Here is a 17934-nt window from a genome sequence, read left to right on the forward strand (position 1 = left end):
ATTTCAGAGGCACAGGATACTCTGGAACACCTCCTGTTCATGAAGGGACAAAGCTTTGTGGCTGAAGATGAAGGACATCTCACATATGCACATTTATTTTATTTTTATTTAATAAAAGAGAATAGAAGGTCTGCAAATGCAAACATTCTTTTGCACAGAAGTAACCTAAAATGGAGTCAATCTATTTCGCTTGAATTTCCAAATCAGTTAGAGATCCTCTTTGGAAGAAACATAGCATCTCAGGGGCAGTGTATATTTTGATCACTATGTCTTCTAAAAATTACATTTAAGCTAAGGGATACGATAAACTGAGAAAAAAAATTAATGATGAACCCACAGAAGCCAATAGAAGTTTGCCTGTTGACTGTACTTGAAGCAGATTCAGTGCATATACCATTCATGGGTTGAACAAACTGGTCCTAAACCCACAGGCTGGCTGCTTAAAAGATCAAGCAAATAAAGGAATAAAGTCACATAAGCTGTTTCTGTGTGTAAAAATGCTGTGGGTTACAGGATTAATTTTTTATAGCATATCTCTATACACTGAATAACCAAGTAAGCCTTAACTTGTGGAATCTTAATAGCCATCTCATTGCTGAAGTCTAAAGGAAACCCAGAGGAAACTTAATAATATTAAAAGTTATTTTAAAGGGAGTTCACATTGGTTTGAAGGATATTTTGCTTCTCACACAATATCCACCATTGTAAATTCAGAGAACCTAGATTTAAATTCAGAAAACCTCCACACATCTTTACAGCCCTCAGTATATAAATCTAATAGTATTCTTCCAATGTCCACCAGTAAGGTATTAATCTTTTACAGATAAAATTAAAACTCTGACAGTCATTGGAACTAAAAATAAAGAAAAATAGTAAAAAATATTCCCTCTAGAAATGAGGGGAAACTGGAACTTTGTGGTAAGAGGCTAGTTTGTCCATGCTGTAATGAATAGAGAATAGCCTGCACAGTTTTTCATATCTGACTTGCAACAGAAGATTGGAACATATAGAAATAAATGTTACTGAATTATTTAATAGTAACTTGAACATGTGAAAAGAAGAATTGAAGAAACACAAGGCTAAAAAGCCATTTTAAATGAAATCAGAAGCTTCAACAAATATATTTTTCCCTTGCAGTCAAAAAAGTAATTATCAAAATTGTTCAGAATATGTTGCCAATTACTCTGCTCCATAACTGCTAACTTTCTCAGTTCTTCTCTTGCCTTTGCTGGGCTCTCTGTCACTGGAAACATCTTAAACCAATTTAAAGTGCTACACCTGAATAAACATGTTGTAAAAGTGTTTATGTATTGAAGTGGGTCAGTTCAAGGTATGGTATTTGGCTGGAACTTCTAATTTCTCTTTTTACTGCAAAAGGGCTGCCAGAAGGAGGAAGTCTGAGCTGAATTAATACATTTGTTACAGTGGAAGTAGAATGGAAACTACTTTAACCACAAATCAAACTGCCTCTTTCATTTACGCCAGTGATAGAGTTTTTCTAAGAAATATAGACTCTGGCATACAGCCACTGTAAGTTTGCGTTTGAAAAGGAAACCTATATGCTTATTTCTATAAGGTTTACTCCTATGCTTCTTTGCAAGCTCTTTTTCAGCATGATTGAGTTAACAGCATTATACGTTTGTTGAGGCAGATGCTCCTTCCTCGCCCGCGTAGCAAACTTTTCCAGGCAGTTTAGAAGAATCCCCAGGCGCCCCGATGCTGCGCAGCGCAGGCGGTTCCTGTGCCCATACCTTCCCTTTTAAAGGACCTTTGTGTCCCCCACTCAGCACAGCTGCACAGCTTCACATGACACTGTCTCATTTTCTGACGGTTGAAGGGCTCTGCATAATACATGTATGCACAAAAGTGTTTATGCTGCCAAAATAAATTCTGTTAAGAGTAAGGGTTTATTTGCTAAAATGTCACTGATGCATTTTCAGTGACTTGTTTTGCTTTCTTTTCTTATAGTGAGGTTTAGATCCTGTAATATAGCGAGGTTACCACACAGTCCTGACTGAACAAATATTTTAAAGAAATATGCACATCCCCTGGGAACAGAACCAGAGTCAATAATGTGCATATTTCAAACTCTGTTCTCTTGAACGACTGAATGCCTTCCTACCTTTCACTAGTGAATGAACATCAGCTTGAGTAACACTGCACAATATTTGTTTTTAAAGCAGGAGTATACACTTCTCTCTGCTACCAATTTGCTCTGGGGATATAATATGTTTTTACACTAAAATGACACAAAAATTAGATGATTGTATTATACTATTCTTCCAATATCTTTGAGACTTTGGTGGGGTTCATTTGTTTCTCAGTTCTATAGATGTGTACCCAGGAAAGAATTAAAATATCTGTGTAAGGAATAAGTTATATAGCGTACAGAGACCGCAGTTTTATGCAATGACAAACTACCTGTAAAGCTGTTGAAACTTGAGTAAATTGATGATTTTTTGGTCTTTAATATTCTGTTCAACAAAATGCAGTTAGGGTTTTTAGTCACTTAACTTCAGGATTATGGGCAAAATCCTTGTTGTGCTTCAGCCAGCAGTTGAACTCCCTCTGTGGCTTCAGGAGAAGCAGAAGTTCACCTTCTAACTTACTATTTTCATTACTTTATAGGTCGAAGTATCAATGTTAAATCTGCTGGCCTGATTGGAAGACATGGGCCTCAGTCAAAGCAACCATTCATGGTTGCGTTCTTCAAGGCAAGTGAAGTGCTTTTCCGTTCTGTTCGAGCAGCTAACAATAAAAGGAAAAATCAGAACCGCAACAAATCCAGTAGTCATCAGGAGTCTTCTAGGATGCCAAGTGTTGGGGGTAAGATGAAGCTATGATTTACTAGCCTGTTTATGGGAGTTGTGGGCACCTGCTCAAATGCAGTGGAGTCACAGCAGCTCAACAAGGTACTGCTCGTTGACTGAAATGTCACAAAATTTGTTCCCACTCCATTTCTGCCAGTCCCTTTGGTTATATTGGCCCTGAAGATGTTCTACCTTCTGTCAGACAGGTCACTTACATGTATCATGGGTTCCTGGAAGTGGTAGGACCAAGTAGTTTAGAAAAGGCTGTATATGAGCTTGAAACTATTTCCACATAGCAGGCAACAGAAGAAGATCTTTGCTACGCATGATGTAAAATCGAAAGAGTAGAAAAGGATTGCATCTCAACTGCTTGTCTGAGAAGCCTAGCAGAACTCAGTTTAACTGCCTGTCAGAAGAAGCAGCAATATGTAGCACAAAAAGCTGAATGCTGGAAATAAGGAAGTTCAACCAATCTGTGAAAATGTAAACTGTTTATGAATTCAGACCAGCTTACATGTACTGATGTAAATACACAGAGTATTCCTGAATGGGAGAGAATTTGATCCCTTATTTACAATAACGCATGTGAAAATGTTCTCAGTCCCATTAGAGCAAGTTTTGCTTCAATTCTTTCATGAAATGCTCATTCAGCCGGAGACACAAAGTCATTTTCTGAATATTCGCATTTTAAAAAAAACCCATTTCTACCTGATGGGAACAGGATGAGAAAATGTATCTTTCTAAAAGCATGGCAGATCTACTACCAGCATATCAAAAAACCAGATGCTATTCTCAAATGCCATGGATGTTTATAAGTAAGCAAATTTATGTTTAGTGCAAAGAACTCAGCCCTGGAGTGTAAACCATTTATCTGAGGAGAATTGTTACGCGGCCCATGCGTTACTTATACCCATCTCAGAATCTCAAAAGTGGCAGATGAGGGACGACTCTAATGAAATGCATGAGATTTTCCCTGATCTCCTGCACATGGATGAATTCTGCCTTAAAAACCACTGAGTTGCCAAAGAAATAATAGAAGTTATTAAACAACTTATCTTTCAAAACTTATTTAAATATTAAATAGTTAGATTCTAGTGATCTACTGGAATAAAATCCCACTTTACGGTTAAAAATTAGTATTAAACCTATCCTGAAAAAGAGAGGTTTTAATCTATTGCTTCAATAGTGGTCTTAATTTTATTTGCATATGATGTATCAGTATAAAAAATACTCTGCTATTTCTCTAGTTCCTGAGGGGGACCTGAAGCACATTTTTATTTTTGTAGTAGGTGACACAGAGAGATGCATGTGTCCCTTCTGAGAACCCCAGCTTTTGAAAAGCCAATGGTATTCAGTAAGACACCAGGGATCTCTATCTACAGCGGGGTTTTGTTTGGGTTTTTTGAGTATTGCCAAGTTTTCCAATATTCTATATAACTATATCACAAATGGCTCATCTGCATAATTAAATTCTAACCCCTTTTCAGCCAATATTGCATGGAGAATTTAAAAATAAATAATGAAAGAAGTTGCAGACTAGATTATTAAGAACAATTTTCACTTCACTAGTAAAAAAAAAAGGAATTACATGATCTATAGAAGAATAACGTTTTTTACATAGTTCATTATTTATAAAGTTATATTGACTAAATGTTCTCTTTTCATTAAGTGCTTACATTTCTTCAGATTTTTTTAAGCAGTGCAGGTTAAAAATTGACTGAGCATCATGTAATTCAGATGTTGTTTAAGCACGTGCATAGGTTAGGCTTGCTAGCTGATGCTTAATCTAACTTAATTCACTTCAGTAGAGGTGGATCACTATAGATGTTGATCCATGACAGATCTGTCCAAAAACATTGCAGTTCAAGAAAACCATACTCTTAAAACAAAATTAGGTTAAGAAGGAACTGCATATGCAGTTGCGTCAAAGGAAGGGGCAGCAACCTCTGACTAGAAATGGAGCCAACAAGATATGGGGAGGCTGGAATAGGTGGCAAAGCTGAAGCACAGCCTTCACAGCAACATCCTCCACAGCAAAACCACTTCAAGGAGTAGCTCCTGCACAATGGCAAATCAGCTTCCATGCTCTTACCTCAAAATTTGCTTCAACGGTCCCTACATTACAGGAAAACTTCTTTTGTTTGGGTGCCATTAATGATCAGCGATGAGACTTTTCATGCTATAAGTGAATCAAAAAACTTTTCCTTTTAATAACTATTGCAGCAATACCCATTAAAATCTGCAGATGAGCACAATGACGGCTACTAAGGCAATGTGCAGATTTTATCCAGCTGCTACAATACAAAAGAAAAAAAAACCATGAAGGAGACAACACATTTTTATCCCCTGATCTTTGCATCTTATCAGAATACAGGCAGTCCTTCCATGGGGAGAGCCTGTTACCGGGGAAAAGCTGTGATCTTTTCTTCCTATTCATCAGCCCCAGGAATTGTACAATTGCAGTGGATATGCTCTATTTCTGCAGGCTTGTGGAGAAGGCTGATTCTCTTAATCCTCTGCGGTTTCCAGTGACAATCAGAACTATAATTCATCTCTTCATATTTAAACTGAAGAAAAACCCAAAGATTTCTTCCCTTCATCTTCCTCATGGCAGCCTGTCAATAGGCCATATTAAATTCTCATCTATCGCCTCATGCAGGATGCTGTTGATATAAATGACACGGTGATGGGCTAATGTAATTGTTATGTACGTCCTTGTTTCTAAGCTTGTTCCACAATCTTATAACTACAGCATTTAAGTCAGACAATGGAAAATTGTTCACGTACGTGGTGGCCAGAGCTTATGTGGCCAGACCCAGATAGGTATGCTGTCATTCCTATGTCACAGGCTTTTGTTATACTTCTCTCTGCACATCCATCCCAAATTTCCTATAGTCATGTGTTCCTTCCCCCCCTGCTTATTTCTTACTTTTCTGTGTTTTTCCCCTTTTTCTTTTTTCTCCTTCTCCTTCCTTTTACCCTTGCATTTTGTCATCCTCCTTTTGCCTTCTCCCTTTTGTTTTATGCCTTCTTCCTTTCCCCACCTTCTTTTGTTAAGTTCTGGGACCTCATCGATTAGCTTACTCTATTCTCAGCACATCAAAAAGGAAAGCTCCACTGCACAACTCAGTTCTTCTCTTCCACCAGACAACATATTGTTTGAATTATTCATGAAGATATTCACAAACACAACATGAAGAAAAGAAAATCTGTGCGTCAGTTATTATAACAGCTGCGAAAATGTTGACAGATTTGGGGTCAACATCCCTGCGTTGCTAAGAACTTCAAGAGAAGATGATCTCAATGCAATGCAAAGACAGAAAGAATTAAACTTAGCATTCAGACTCCACCTGTCTGCTAGGAAGAGAGGATTGAACTTTTTATTGCTTACTTTGTTGTATTTTTGTCAAACTGTAAGTAAAAGGAAAACCAAATCAAAACAAGAGAACGTGTTCTGAAAGTACATCACATAACTCTTCCTTAAAACAGAGGCTGTTGTTTTTTAACATCATCTAAAAAGAAAAACGAAACTACATAATTTTTCGTCAAAATGCAGCAAGATAATATCAGAAAATAATACATACCTCTGAGTTTCTTGTGTTTTATTGATTTGTGTCACGCTTTGGACCACAACTACAGTCCCTGAATAGCTGAGGAACAGTGTTTTCTCAGCCACCATAGACTACGGTTTTGATTCATGATGGAATATGCATATGGGCCTTGAAGCTACAGCATATGAAATTGACTCCTGGGCACCAGATCTTATTATAAACATCACATTTGATACTTACGTGAAAAGTTGTATTACACGCAACACTTGTCTTATATAAAAGATTCATGGAAGATTTGCCCAAGTCTCACTTTCTTCATACATATGTGGGTTATATGATTTGCACATTGATGTCCATATAAGAAATGCAGGTCGTCACATCAGGTGTTCTGGTGCGACTGCTCATCCACTGCCGGTTAACCTGTATTCAAATAATTCAGAGTATTGATAGAATGAATACATCTATATGATGACTTACATATTTATTAGTCAGCCTGTCTCTTTTAACTGTATGGACGTCTGCTACATTCTAGTACTAAATCTTCTCTACGTGTTCTTAAATATAAGAGAAAATTGGTAAAAGCACAATCTTCAGTCTGCATTTGTTTATCTAAAATCTGTTCTCCTGAAGCCCAGGATTGCAAAGCTGTTGTTGATCTTGGTCTCTTCTTGATCTTGAGCTCTTAGATCCTTTTAACTCCACTGTATCATCATTGTTGCAGCCAAATCATGTTGCAGTTCTCATCAAGATCCTCAGCCACAATCTGTTCTTTATGCATTGATTTGTATAAGTATAATATAATCCTAAGATGACAAGGCAGGAGTATATAAAAAATGGATGTCAAGCTGAGTATTTGACAGTGTGGTTTTGCTGCAAAACTCCTTTTCTGCGACATACTGCTAGAAAATACTCTGGGAATTGTAGCAAATAATTGTCTTACTTGGCACTGCATTTATTATTTGTCGTCATACCTTCAGAAAGACACAAGGAAACGAAAGAGGAACCAATCAGGACAAGAAACAGTTGGCAAATTTGAAGAAAAGCCCATTTAGTCCAGCTATTTGGAAGAGTTTTCTACAAGGATAGTGAAACACTACAACAGGTTATCTCAGAGACTGCAGAATGCCTTTGTTTTCATTTTATGTGAAAGATTTTCCTTAATATTCCAGGAACTTTTAAACAGAATCCCTCCCATGTCAACCTCAACTGTTTTAATGTTAAAAAACTGTTCCTCCAAAAAATTCTGTTCCTGAAATTGGAGGTTTTGTTTCTTTTTCAGTATCTTCCTTGCTTGTTTAGGTTTTTTCTGTTGTTGTGAATTTCAACCAATGCTGGATTTTTTTTTTCATCTGGAATTGTTATTTTGGTCCAAAAAAGCCACTTTAAGCATTTTTTAAATGGAATTGGAGGAGACAACTTGTCCTCCTTGTTCCATCACATGCCTCACAGATGACATCACTAGAATAACACGAAGAAGTAGCTTAGGGTGCGCTCGCTCTGGGGGGCCAGGACTCAGGGGTAATAAGAAACAACTACTACATTTTTTTCAAGGATTCAGATTTTTCTGGAGAAACATGTATGGAAGGCTCTGCATGGCATTTGACAGTGCAGAAATACTCAGGCCTTTAGAAAACATCAGTTAGTCTACTTGTTTATATTAGTATTACTAACTAAAGATCATCAAATACTGAATCTTCCAGAAAATGTGCTAATATTTAAATGACAGACTGGGAAATTCTTTTGTTTCAGGATAATTTTTATTGTTGTTCGTTTATCTTTTGAATTGTGCTATATTCTTTACCTGGTGACTTCCACATATCTTGAATCAAGGTCTCACTTGTCGTCCTTTGAATACCTGTCTGTGTGTTATCAGAGTTAGTAACCAGGTAGTGAGGAGACAGACATCTTGGAAACCCATTTCTCCTGCTATTGAATGTATCATTTTGTCTGTGTACAGAAATTGTATCAGGTTGACAGTGCTGATTCTGAATGGTCAAGTTTACACTGTTATGACCAACCCTAGTAATATAAATGATAATCCTAGGAATATAAATAACAGTGTACTTGTTCCTTTCCTTTGTACAGGCTGTTCAGGAGCTCAAAAATAGCTAAATCTTGTTGGTTCTAGCAATGCTTCTAAAGAATGTTTAATTATTATTTTCTTCCTGTAGATTATAACACAAGTGAACAAAAACAAGCATGTAAGAAACATGAACTTTACGTGAGTTTCCGAGACTTAGGATGGCAGGTATGATTATAAATTCTGTTTCCTATCCTTTCAAATCAGGACAATCTATTCTGAATTCCCTCATTATTTACAGTCTCCTTTCCTCATGGTAATTGGGATTTCACTGATGAAAGACAAATTCTTTAAATTCATTTTGCATTTACATTTTTTGACTGTTCTTTCAAAGATTTTGCATAAATTAGTGGCTTTATCATCTGAATTAATTTACATAAAGATAAATATGATCTATCACTCAAGATACTAATTGATATGAAAAAAATCAAACCATAATCCCTACAGTGAGCTATGGAGCTTTTGAAATTTGTGCTTGAATTCTCCCTGGTTCAATGCTGCTTACTGCAGGTCACAGAGATTTCACTAGAGGAGGGTTCACAGGGAACTGGAGCTTGGGTCACTGCTTAGTGGTCTTTATAACACCATAGCCAAGTTTATATAATTTCTAGGGAATCCAGATCTAGGGATCCTGACATACAGAAAAAGAAGGCACTTCTAACAAAAGATAGTAAATACAGGAGTAGGGCATTATAAGAAAACAAAATATAGATAAATCTGGTTTTTCTTCTGGAAATCAAAGAGCTCTCTATAAATAAAGAACAAGGCCACCAGCAACCTATAACCTAGACATATTCCATGTGTAGATAGGAACTCAGAAATGGCTGTCTGTGCATTTCACATTTCTTTGAATAATTTTAAAGTAATTCTCCATGAACAGAATAAGTCTACAATGAGAAAAAATGTGCTATCTCTTCAGTGGCAGGTCATCCTTTACATATATAGTTCAGACTACTGAGCAAATGAGCTGTTGTCTCTGCAGATCACAGATTTTTCTAGGTATCACAATTATTTTCATTCTTTGAAACAGAAAATTCTGGTATGTCCCAACATGTACAAGGTAGTCACATCAGTCATTCAAAATGGCAATAGAGAAAAGAAGATAATTATTTATTTTATTTACTTATTTATTTATTTATTTACCAAAAAACCCTTGAAGAATTCAAAGTTTCAGCTGGAAAGCCAAGGCTACACTGTACAATATTTGATCAGTGAATCTCAAGTAGAAATGAGATAAAAAGAAATGAACCCCAGGAAGTTCGTACTTGATCTACACTGTCCTTCCAACAGGACCTCCATTATTTGTGACTGGCAGAGGAGGAACTCAATAAACTAAACACACAGTTTTCATTAGCATTTTAAAATATTTTCCCTGATGTGGCCTTTTCCCCATGCTGTGCTAACAGAAATACTCAAAATGCTTGATTCAGTGACATTCCAATGGGTAATCGCTAGCAACCCTAAGTCTCACATGATAATACAATTAATGGTATTGAGTATGTTGAAAGAAGATGATGCATTTTAATTGCTTTTGCTGCACCAAGAAGTGCTTAAGATTTTCAGTCTGAGAAGACAAGTATTTTGACAAACGTACTTCATAGATTCATAGAATCACCAGGTTGGAAGAGATCCACTGGATCATCGAGTCCAACCATTCCTATCAAACACTAAACCATGTTCCTCAGCACCTCGTCCACCCGTGCCTTAAACACCTCCAGGGAAGGTGACTCAACCACCTCCCTGGGCAGCCTGTTCCAGTGCCCAATGACCCTTTCTGGGAAAATTTTTTCCTAATGTTCAGCCTAAACCTCCCCTGGTGGAGCTTGAGGGCCTTTAACCCCCCTTGCAGCCTCATTAGTTGGTAGTCCATACAGATTTTTAAGTTTAATTTAATTTTCATCCGAGTTTTGCATGAACGAAGCAAATACATCTTTTTTTTATTAAAAATTCGGGCAATTTTACCTGCCACATTTCAAAGTTTATTTGGTCCTTGGATAAGTCTTCATTAGCTTGATATAGTTTTCCATTTTTCAAGTGAGAAAAAAGAAAATTGAGTGGGCTTATTTGTTCTTTTTTTAGGACTGGATTATTGCACCAGAGGGCTATGCTGCCTTTTACTGTGACGGAGAGTGTTCCTTCCCCCTCAATGCCCACATGAATGCCACAAACCACGCCATTGTCCAGACGCTGGTATGCCTCTGCCTATGTTATAGTTGCCTATTTTGCAGTTCTACATGTCTTGGCACAGGAGATGTCTCTTTCTCTCTTTGTACAACTGTTTGATTCTTATTATTTCTGCATAAATGATAACCCATTTCAAAGACATGCTCTGATGATTACACTGGAGAGAGGACGAATTGGCCAAAGTGCCCTATGTGGTAGGTTTCCCTTCCATTTCAAATGCAACAACACGAGAAGCCCGTGTCACAATGCTGACGAACTGTGTAGACAAGAACAAAAGGGGCCCCCTGGTCTCACTTCCAAGAGTTTTTTGCAGCTTATTGAAGCTCCATGTTAACATCTACATGCTACACCTTCCAGAAATGTTGATACTTGGCCACTCTGTGGACCTCTGTTGTCAACTGTTGGCAGAGAGGCTTAAACTGTAATTTAAAGCGAAGCTTTGCAAGCAGATGAATCTGTATGTCAGAAATTGTGTTCAGTCATGCCTGGCTAACAAATGCAATTTATAAATAAGTGTGTTTGGATCTGTTGCTCTGCCTGGTACTTGTAAAAAGGGATTTGCAGCCAGCTTTCTGCCTCTGCTAGTTCTTATGTTAGTCCTGTGCAACAACTGGAGCAGCCAAAAAGATGATCTTAGATTCATCTGGCTAGGACTCCTCTACACCAGCAGCATTCGTTCAGCACCTGCAGAAATCAAGGCCTTTAGACTATGCCTAAATGTGATATTGGAGTCCAGCCTAAATGTGATATTGGAGTCCAAAGCCTGGTTATGATTTTCCATCTGTGCCAGCTGAAGAACTGCTCTGAATAGCATCAGTATTAGCAGAATGATTAAGGAGCAGAGGAATGAGAGATGTTACACAAGGAGGGAGTGGGAGTATGAAATGAGAACAGGAAAGGGTTGCCATCCCTAATTAGTTTCTGGAAAGGTCAAGGCACTCAACTGCAATTAAAGAAACGTGGGTTTAAGGCTCCCTCTGATTTGAACTGGTAGTTGGAAAGTATCCTGACCATCAGACTACGCTGATGAGCCTGTCCATGGATGGTGATCGTATTCTTTCATTTTGACATAAAAAATCTGTGCCCGAAAAACCTTTCGCCCTTCAGAAATGAGTGCAGCTATTGCCTTCCTTGGGGGTGGGGGGAACTCAAACCAAACCAAAACCAAGACCATCAGCAAAAAAAGTCAGAAACAAACAAACGTTGATTTCTTCTGATAGAAAACAAATTTTGCTTATGAACATTGCCAAGTATTTCTACATGAGAGGGACATTTTTAAAACCTCAGCATGTGCTGAGACCTTTTCCTTTCCATTCAGCTTTTCATTTAGGCACCTTTTCCAAGTCCAGCCACTAATGCAACATTATTCCTCTACTGGAATTCAAGTCAGCAAGATTTACAAAGAGAAGGGAAAATGTTAGAGGCTGGAAATAAACAGAAGTGTGGTAAGGGGTTCAGGAGAAAGGGAACAGCAAATGCCAGTTGGCATGGAGTATAGCAATGTGCCTAGGAGACTATGAAGAACAACGTATACACAGTCCTGAGCTCAAAAGAAATAGGTCAGCAAAGCAATAGTTTAGTATTATACAAATGATGTCCAGAAATGTTGCACATACGAGTGAGATCCCTAGGTTAGAATTCTCTCCTACAATTATGGACTGTTAAATAAGAAGTGGCCCAGTGCCACTTTGTCTTTGGCATCTATCTTTTCAAAAAATGGTTAATTTGCCATTCATAAGAAATTTGTGTAGTTTGTCCTATTTTTTTAAATTGGATACTTAGATTTTCCTTTCTTTTTATGGCTTTTTTGGAATTGTGTGCCTCCCTCTCCATGTACTGTACATGCATTCACTTGTGCAGCCAAAAAATCATGAAGCTAATTAAATTTTAGCTGCACATAAATTAGATGAGATAGCAGTAGTTGACTGCTTTCTGGTTTAAATTATACGAAATTCAGATTTACACAAGGTGTGCACATGGGGATGGCTTGGGAAACAATTATTCATCCACCCCACCCTAACCCACATGTAATCATCTCCCAGCCATACTGATTACACCATTCTAAAAAAGCCCGCTCTTTGGGTTGGGAAGTAATTGTTCCTTGGTACATCTCCAAACTTAACTGACATTTTTTTTTCGTTTTGTAACAAGAATGGGAGAAAAGCTGGGCCAGTACCTTTCTCTCTTTTTCTGAGACTGAACTTAGGCAGATAGAGGGTACAGATGCATATAAATGTGAGATAGACTGTATCTAATGAATTATATAGCCATCTTCTCCTTTCCCGCTAGCCATCACCCTCTGAATAAGCACTGGATTAGCACTGATGTCCTGGTCATGCAAGACAATGGAGCAGCAGGTTAAGTCACACTGACTTCCAGGCTCACTCTTGCAAAGGCTGATGTGCAGGGCTAGCAGGGCCATGGAGCTCCCAGCTGGGGTGGCAGGGGTTGGTGGAACCAGGAGTTACCCCAGGGCAAACATCTGCCTGGATGAGGCACATTCATTCTTTCCTCTAGTGCTTTGCTATTCATTTGTTAAACTGTTTTTAAATGTGTGCCTAAACCCTTACTAAACTGCTACTTCAGGATTTATTATTGCTCATTTCAAAAGACTTTCTCATGGTAACCGTTATGTAAAAATCGTTTCCTGATAGACTGTTCTCCTTTGTCTGGCAAAGGTTCTGGGCTTATATCACTGCAAGACAGATGGCTTGAACAGATTTACAAAGACTTAACATACAAATGAAACCTATTACTGCTGAAATCTTCATCCATACCTTAATAATCTCTTGCTCCCTCTGTTACAAGTCCCTCTTTTTGGGTCTCCCCAGTTTCGAAGTCTTCAGCATGTGTAGAATGTTACATCCAATCTTCTTTCAAGTACAAAGAACTTGCATTTCCCCCATTTTCAAATATTTCCACTAGATCTTGTTCATTCTGGGATGCCGTTCAAAACTCTTTTCCTTCTCTTTAACCTTCCATTGATACATTTCAGACTAATGTATGTGCATAAAGCCTTCTCTGCCTCAGCCATTTCCCCAAATCTTCTGTCCAGCTGGCACCCACATTATGAATTTATTTGACTTCAGTGGAAGTAGAATTGAATCTACAGATACCTAGATAAGACCTTAAAATACGTTCCTGCTGTCTGAGCACCCACATCTTACTATTTCACAGGCTGACAACAGCTTCAGTACGAGCCTTTGCCTGCACAACCTTTGCTGTCTGCAACAGTTTTTCTCCATGCTGAAACCCTGACCCAGGAAAGCATTTTAGCGCATGCTGGGGTCCTGGTGAGAACTGGGACTTAAGCCTGTGCTTTATGCTAAAAGCACCGTCCTGAGCAGCGGTGGTATTAGCAAAATGTTTTCTGGGCAGTCACCTAATTCCAACCCTTTTCTAAATTTCTTCTGAAGCTCACTTTGTCTCTTGGCTACTTCTCCCTCCTCATTTATCTGTGCATCTGCTGTTATTGTCTAACTTTTCCCATGTGATTGAAATTAGAGAAATTTTCTGTATATAAACTGTGTTTTAAAGTTGCTAACTGAGGAAAATCTGGGACCGCAGCACTCTATGAATTGCAAAGGCATGTTTTGCACTGACGTTGTCCTTGTATGTCTCTGTTTGATATATGAGCTATGTATTTATCTGTCTTTCAGGTTCATTTGATGTTCCCTGATCATGTACCAAAGCCATGCTGTGCACCAACAAAACTGAATGCTATCTCCGTGCTCTACTTTGATGACAGTTCCAATGTTATTTTAAAAAAATACAGGAATATGGTGGTGCGTTCATGTGGCTGCCACTAGAATAATAATAAAAAATCTAAAGCAGAAGGGTTTATTCAGAATTGTAATAAAGTCAAGATATGAGCCTTATTGATGAAAAGGCAGTCCTAAATTTATTCCATTTCATGTCATCTCTCATTTAAATGTACAGTGCAATGTATATAATAGCTTTTATTTATTTAAAAGTATATAGTTTCTTTTGTATGAGCAAAATTTCAAAACCATTTATTTTATGGGTCACCTTACTATGCATTAGAAACTAATTTTTCAATTGACCGTACTGGAATCTATTTCATTCCATTTCAGTATTTTTAAGTAAAGCCTTTGTATAGATTCTTCTAAAGCTAGAAACTTCAGAACTTCTGTAACTGCTTCATATTGTTAAAGGAACTAAAATACGTTTGGTCACGTTGTGCCAATGAAAACTGTGGTGGGGTATTTATTTAGAACAGACACAGAAAAGAATCTAAACAAAACTGCTTGGCTAAACATATTTTTTCTTTTACAAGTTCTGCTCCATTAGAAGAAGTGAAATGTTGAATGGTTTTTAAGTAAGTAAATAGTACATAGAAAATAGAAGTTAAAGATTGCACATAATTGTTATAACTATTTTCTTTAACAATATGAATATAATTGGAGGAGTTAGTTACTTCTTGGCTTGTGGGCTGCAGAGTTTGCAAAATGCTTGAAGCTTCAAGACTCTGGCCTCTGTCTATGACTTTCCAAGTTAACATTAAAAATTAAACTACAACATTCTTACCTCAAGTCATATCAGTCTATTATCTATTACACTGCTCTGACAAATATTTTTATAACAACAGCACAAGGTAAAATAGAGAAAACAAGCACACAATCCTTCCCATTGCATACACAAAGTTACCATATACAAAAAATATACAGAAGACAGGGTATGGAGGGGCTTTGCTTTACCTAGCTCCCACTTTTGGATGTGTTCTTCAGCAAAGATAAAAACCACCTTTCATAAAGATCCATTGGGTAATTTGCAGCCTACTTGCTGTCTCGTTTGCATCTCTATCAGGTGGAAATTGCTTTAAATTGTGAGATGTAAGATAGGATATCTTTCCTTTTTTTTAGCATTAACTATTATAACTTTAAAAATTCTTAAATCCATCTAAATATTTTTTGATCTCCCTAAATTTTTGGCCTCAAATCAAATCCCATGGTTGTGAATTGCACAACTAATTACACATTATTATTCTCACCACCACTACCCATTTGCTTATTTTGAGTTTACCACATTTCAGGTCTTTGGACATCCCTTTGTTTTAGAGTTAAAGAAATGAGAAATAGAAACTCTGTTTTCTGTTTACTATATGCCTAATTATCATATATGCTTTTACCATTGATTACCTTGATTAAAAATGCTTCATTTAAACAGTTCTCAGAGTGTTGTTAAAAATGAATAGGACATATCAGTTTCTCCTTAGACAGCTTATTCATGTAAACTCTGACTTCTCTGATTATTTAAAGTGTATTTCAAAAAACTCAGATTATTACAGACTGATAAATCAGTGTGTGTGTGCCTGTGTGTATGCATGTAAATGTGTAACTGTTGTTTTTGCAGAAACTAATTTATTTTATCTTGCTATTGGAGTAACAAATAAATCCCTCTTATGCAAACACTCATTTAAAAAAAATACTTCTAATTTCAGTTTTGTGAGCTCTTTCCCTTTAATATAACAGTTCCATTTTACACTTCCATCTCTATCTTGTACTGATGTTACCTACATATCTTTGTTTAATTTCAGTTCATGCACAAGGGTACATAGCAAATTATAATATCTCCAACTGAATTAACATTTTGGAACAGTTAAATTCCTGGGCTGTCTTCAACATGTTTACTGGTTTCTGTATAAATTGGGTAGACAGATTTTTTTTTTTTAACTCAATTTATTCTAAATGGAATTTGATGGAAACTAAATTTTGGGTACATTAAATAATATATTTTTAAATAATGGTGTACCATTTTGAGAATAAGAAACTGAATTTTATTATTATTATATTATTCTTTAAAATATGCTGTTGGAATATATTTCTATATTTTGAGACACAATAAACCTGTAATACTATTTTCTTCTGCTGTGATTTTGCGTCTGAGACACAGGACAGAATTACAATGGCTTAATACTTGCTTTTAAAGGTAAAAGCAAGAGATAACCAATAGTTATGGATAGATTTTGTTGCAGTTCATTTTTTAATACAGATATTTTGTAAAATTGCTTTTATCTTATTACTTCTTAAGTCACAGCTAGTGAATCATCTACACTACTAATAAAAATCATACCTCCAAAAGTTAACTCTCCACTCAAAATATACTAGAAAGTAGAAACAGTTTTAAAAAATCTCCATAAAAGCCTAACTGGTCATTCCTATGTTTGAAAGAAAAGATATTGGCACCACACCCTCTGCATGCTCAGGATAAGTATAAACAGGTGTTTTAAGGCAAAATTGTTCAGGTAAGCCCTTCTCCAGGAGTACCTAATTCAAGGCTTTTTGTTCTTTTGCTAGGCCATATCAAATACCAGATATTTTATAAACATTTATACATAATATATACATGCATATAATATATAATTCATACAGTGTGTATGTAACTACATTAAATTATATTAAGTATATACCCAAATATCTATATCTATATCTATTTTTGTAGTTACAAAGACCATTCTATTATTGGTTAGGACATGAGAGCTTTATTCCTTCTAGGCTTGTTTAAGCTTTCTGCATCCTTAACAACTGGAAAGTATAAAAGGCTAACAAGCAGAAAAGCAGAAGCAGTTCTGAACAGGATTGATGTTATTTTATGGATCAGAACTTCTTAATCTTTAACGTATTCATAACATTAACACCATTCTACACTTTCTGGAACCTGTAATCAAATGTTTACAGGATGTTACTAGTGACCACTTCTATGGCTAGGAGCATTCATCCAGCAGAAGTCAGAGTCAGTAGGTGAATGGTATTGCAGTGGTGATTTAATCTCCCTTAAAAACTGTGTAGTTCTCTCAGCGTGGTTTTGATGTCCAAGACAAGGTCAGCTCTGACTGACTGAAATGTGGAATATTTCTAAATTCTCCGATATGCTCAGCTGTGAACCCACATAGACTCATAGAATCATAGGATCATAGAATCACCAGGCTGGAAAAGACCCATCGGATCATCAAGTCCAACCATTCTCATCAGTCACTAAACCATGCCCCTCAGCAACTCATCCACCCGTAAACACCTCCAGGGCAGGTGACTTAACCTCCTCCCTGGGCAGCCTCTGCCAGTGCCCAATGACCCTTTCAGTGAAAAACATAACAGCCTTCCTTCAGTTTGACCTCCTGATGGGCATCTCTCCTTATTCTGGATACCCATTTCCACAAAGTACTTATAGTTGAGATTTTCTGAATTTTGCCAAAGGTTTCAAATTCATTAATTAGAGAGCAGTGGTGGTAGACGCTTGTTCAGATTGCATTAGCTCGTTTTTGATACCAGATCAAGCTGAAAATTAAATT

At 37.0% G+C, this 17934-nt stretch overlaps 1 protein-coding gene across 3 annotated transcripts in view; it reads left to right on the top strand.

Annotated features, from left to right (window-relative positions):
* BMP5 (bone morphogenetic protein 5) overlaps nucleotides 1–15272 on the top strand; it is a 58678-nt gene extending 43406 nt beyond the window's left edge. For all 3 annotated transcript variants that reach the window (XM_069851481.1, XM_069851480.1, XM_069851483.1), the window contains 4 exons: nucleotides 2629–2826; nucleotides 8533–8609; nucleotides 10521–10631; nucleotides 14285–15272. In XM_069851481.1, the coding sequence (XP_069707582.1) occupies nucleotides 2629–2826; nucleotides 8533–8609; nucleotides 10521–10631; nucleotides 14285–14434 (536 nt within the window). In that variant the 3' untranslated portion in view covers nucleotides 14435–15272. The remainder of the gene's footprint in view (nucleotides 1–2628; nucleotides 2827–8532; nucleotides 8610–10520; nucleotides 10632–14284) is intronic.
* Nucleotides 15273–17934: the final 2662 nt, after the last annotated feature.

Source organism: Phaenicophaeus curvirostris, chromosome 2 (genome assembly GCF_032191515.1).
Source record: "Phaenicophaeus curvirostris isolate KB17595 chromosome 2, BPBGC_Pcur_1.0, whole genome shotgun sequence".
In the NCBI taxonomy this organism is placed as follows: Eukaryota; Metazoa; Chordata; class Aves; order Cuculiformes; family Cuculidae; genus Phaenicophaeus; species Phaenicophaeus curvirostris.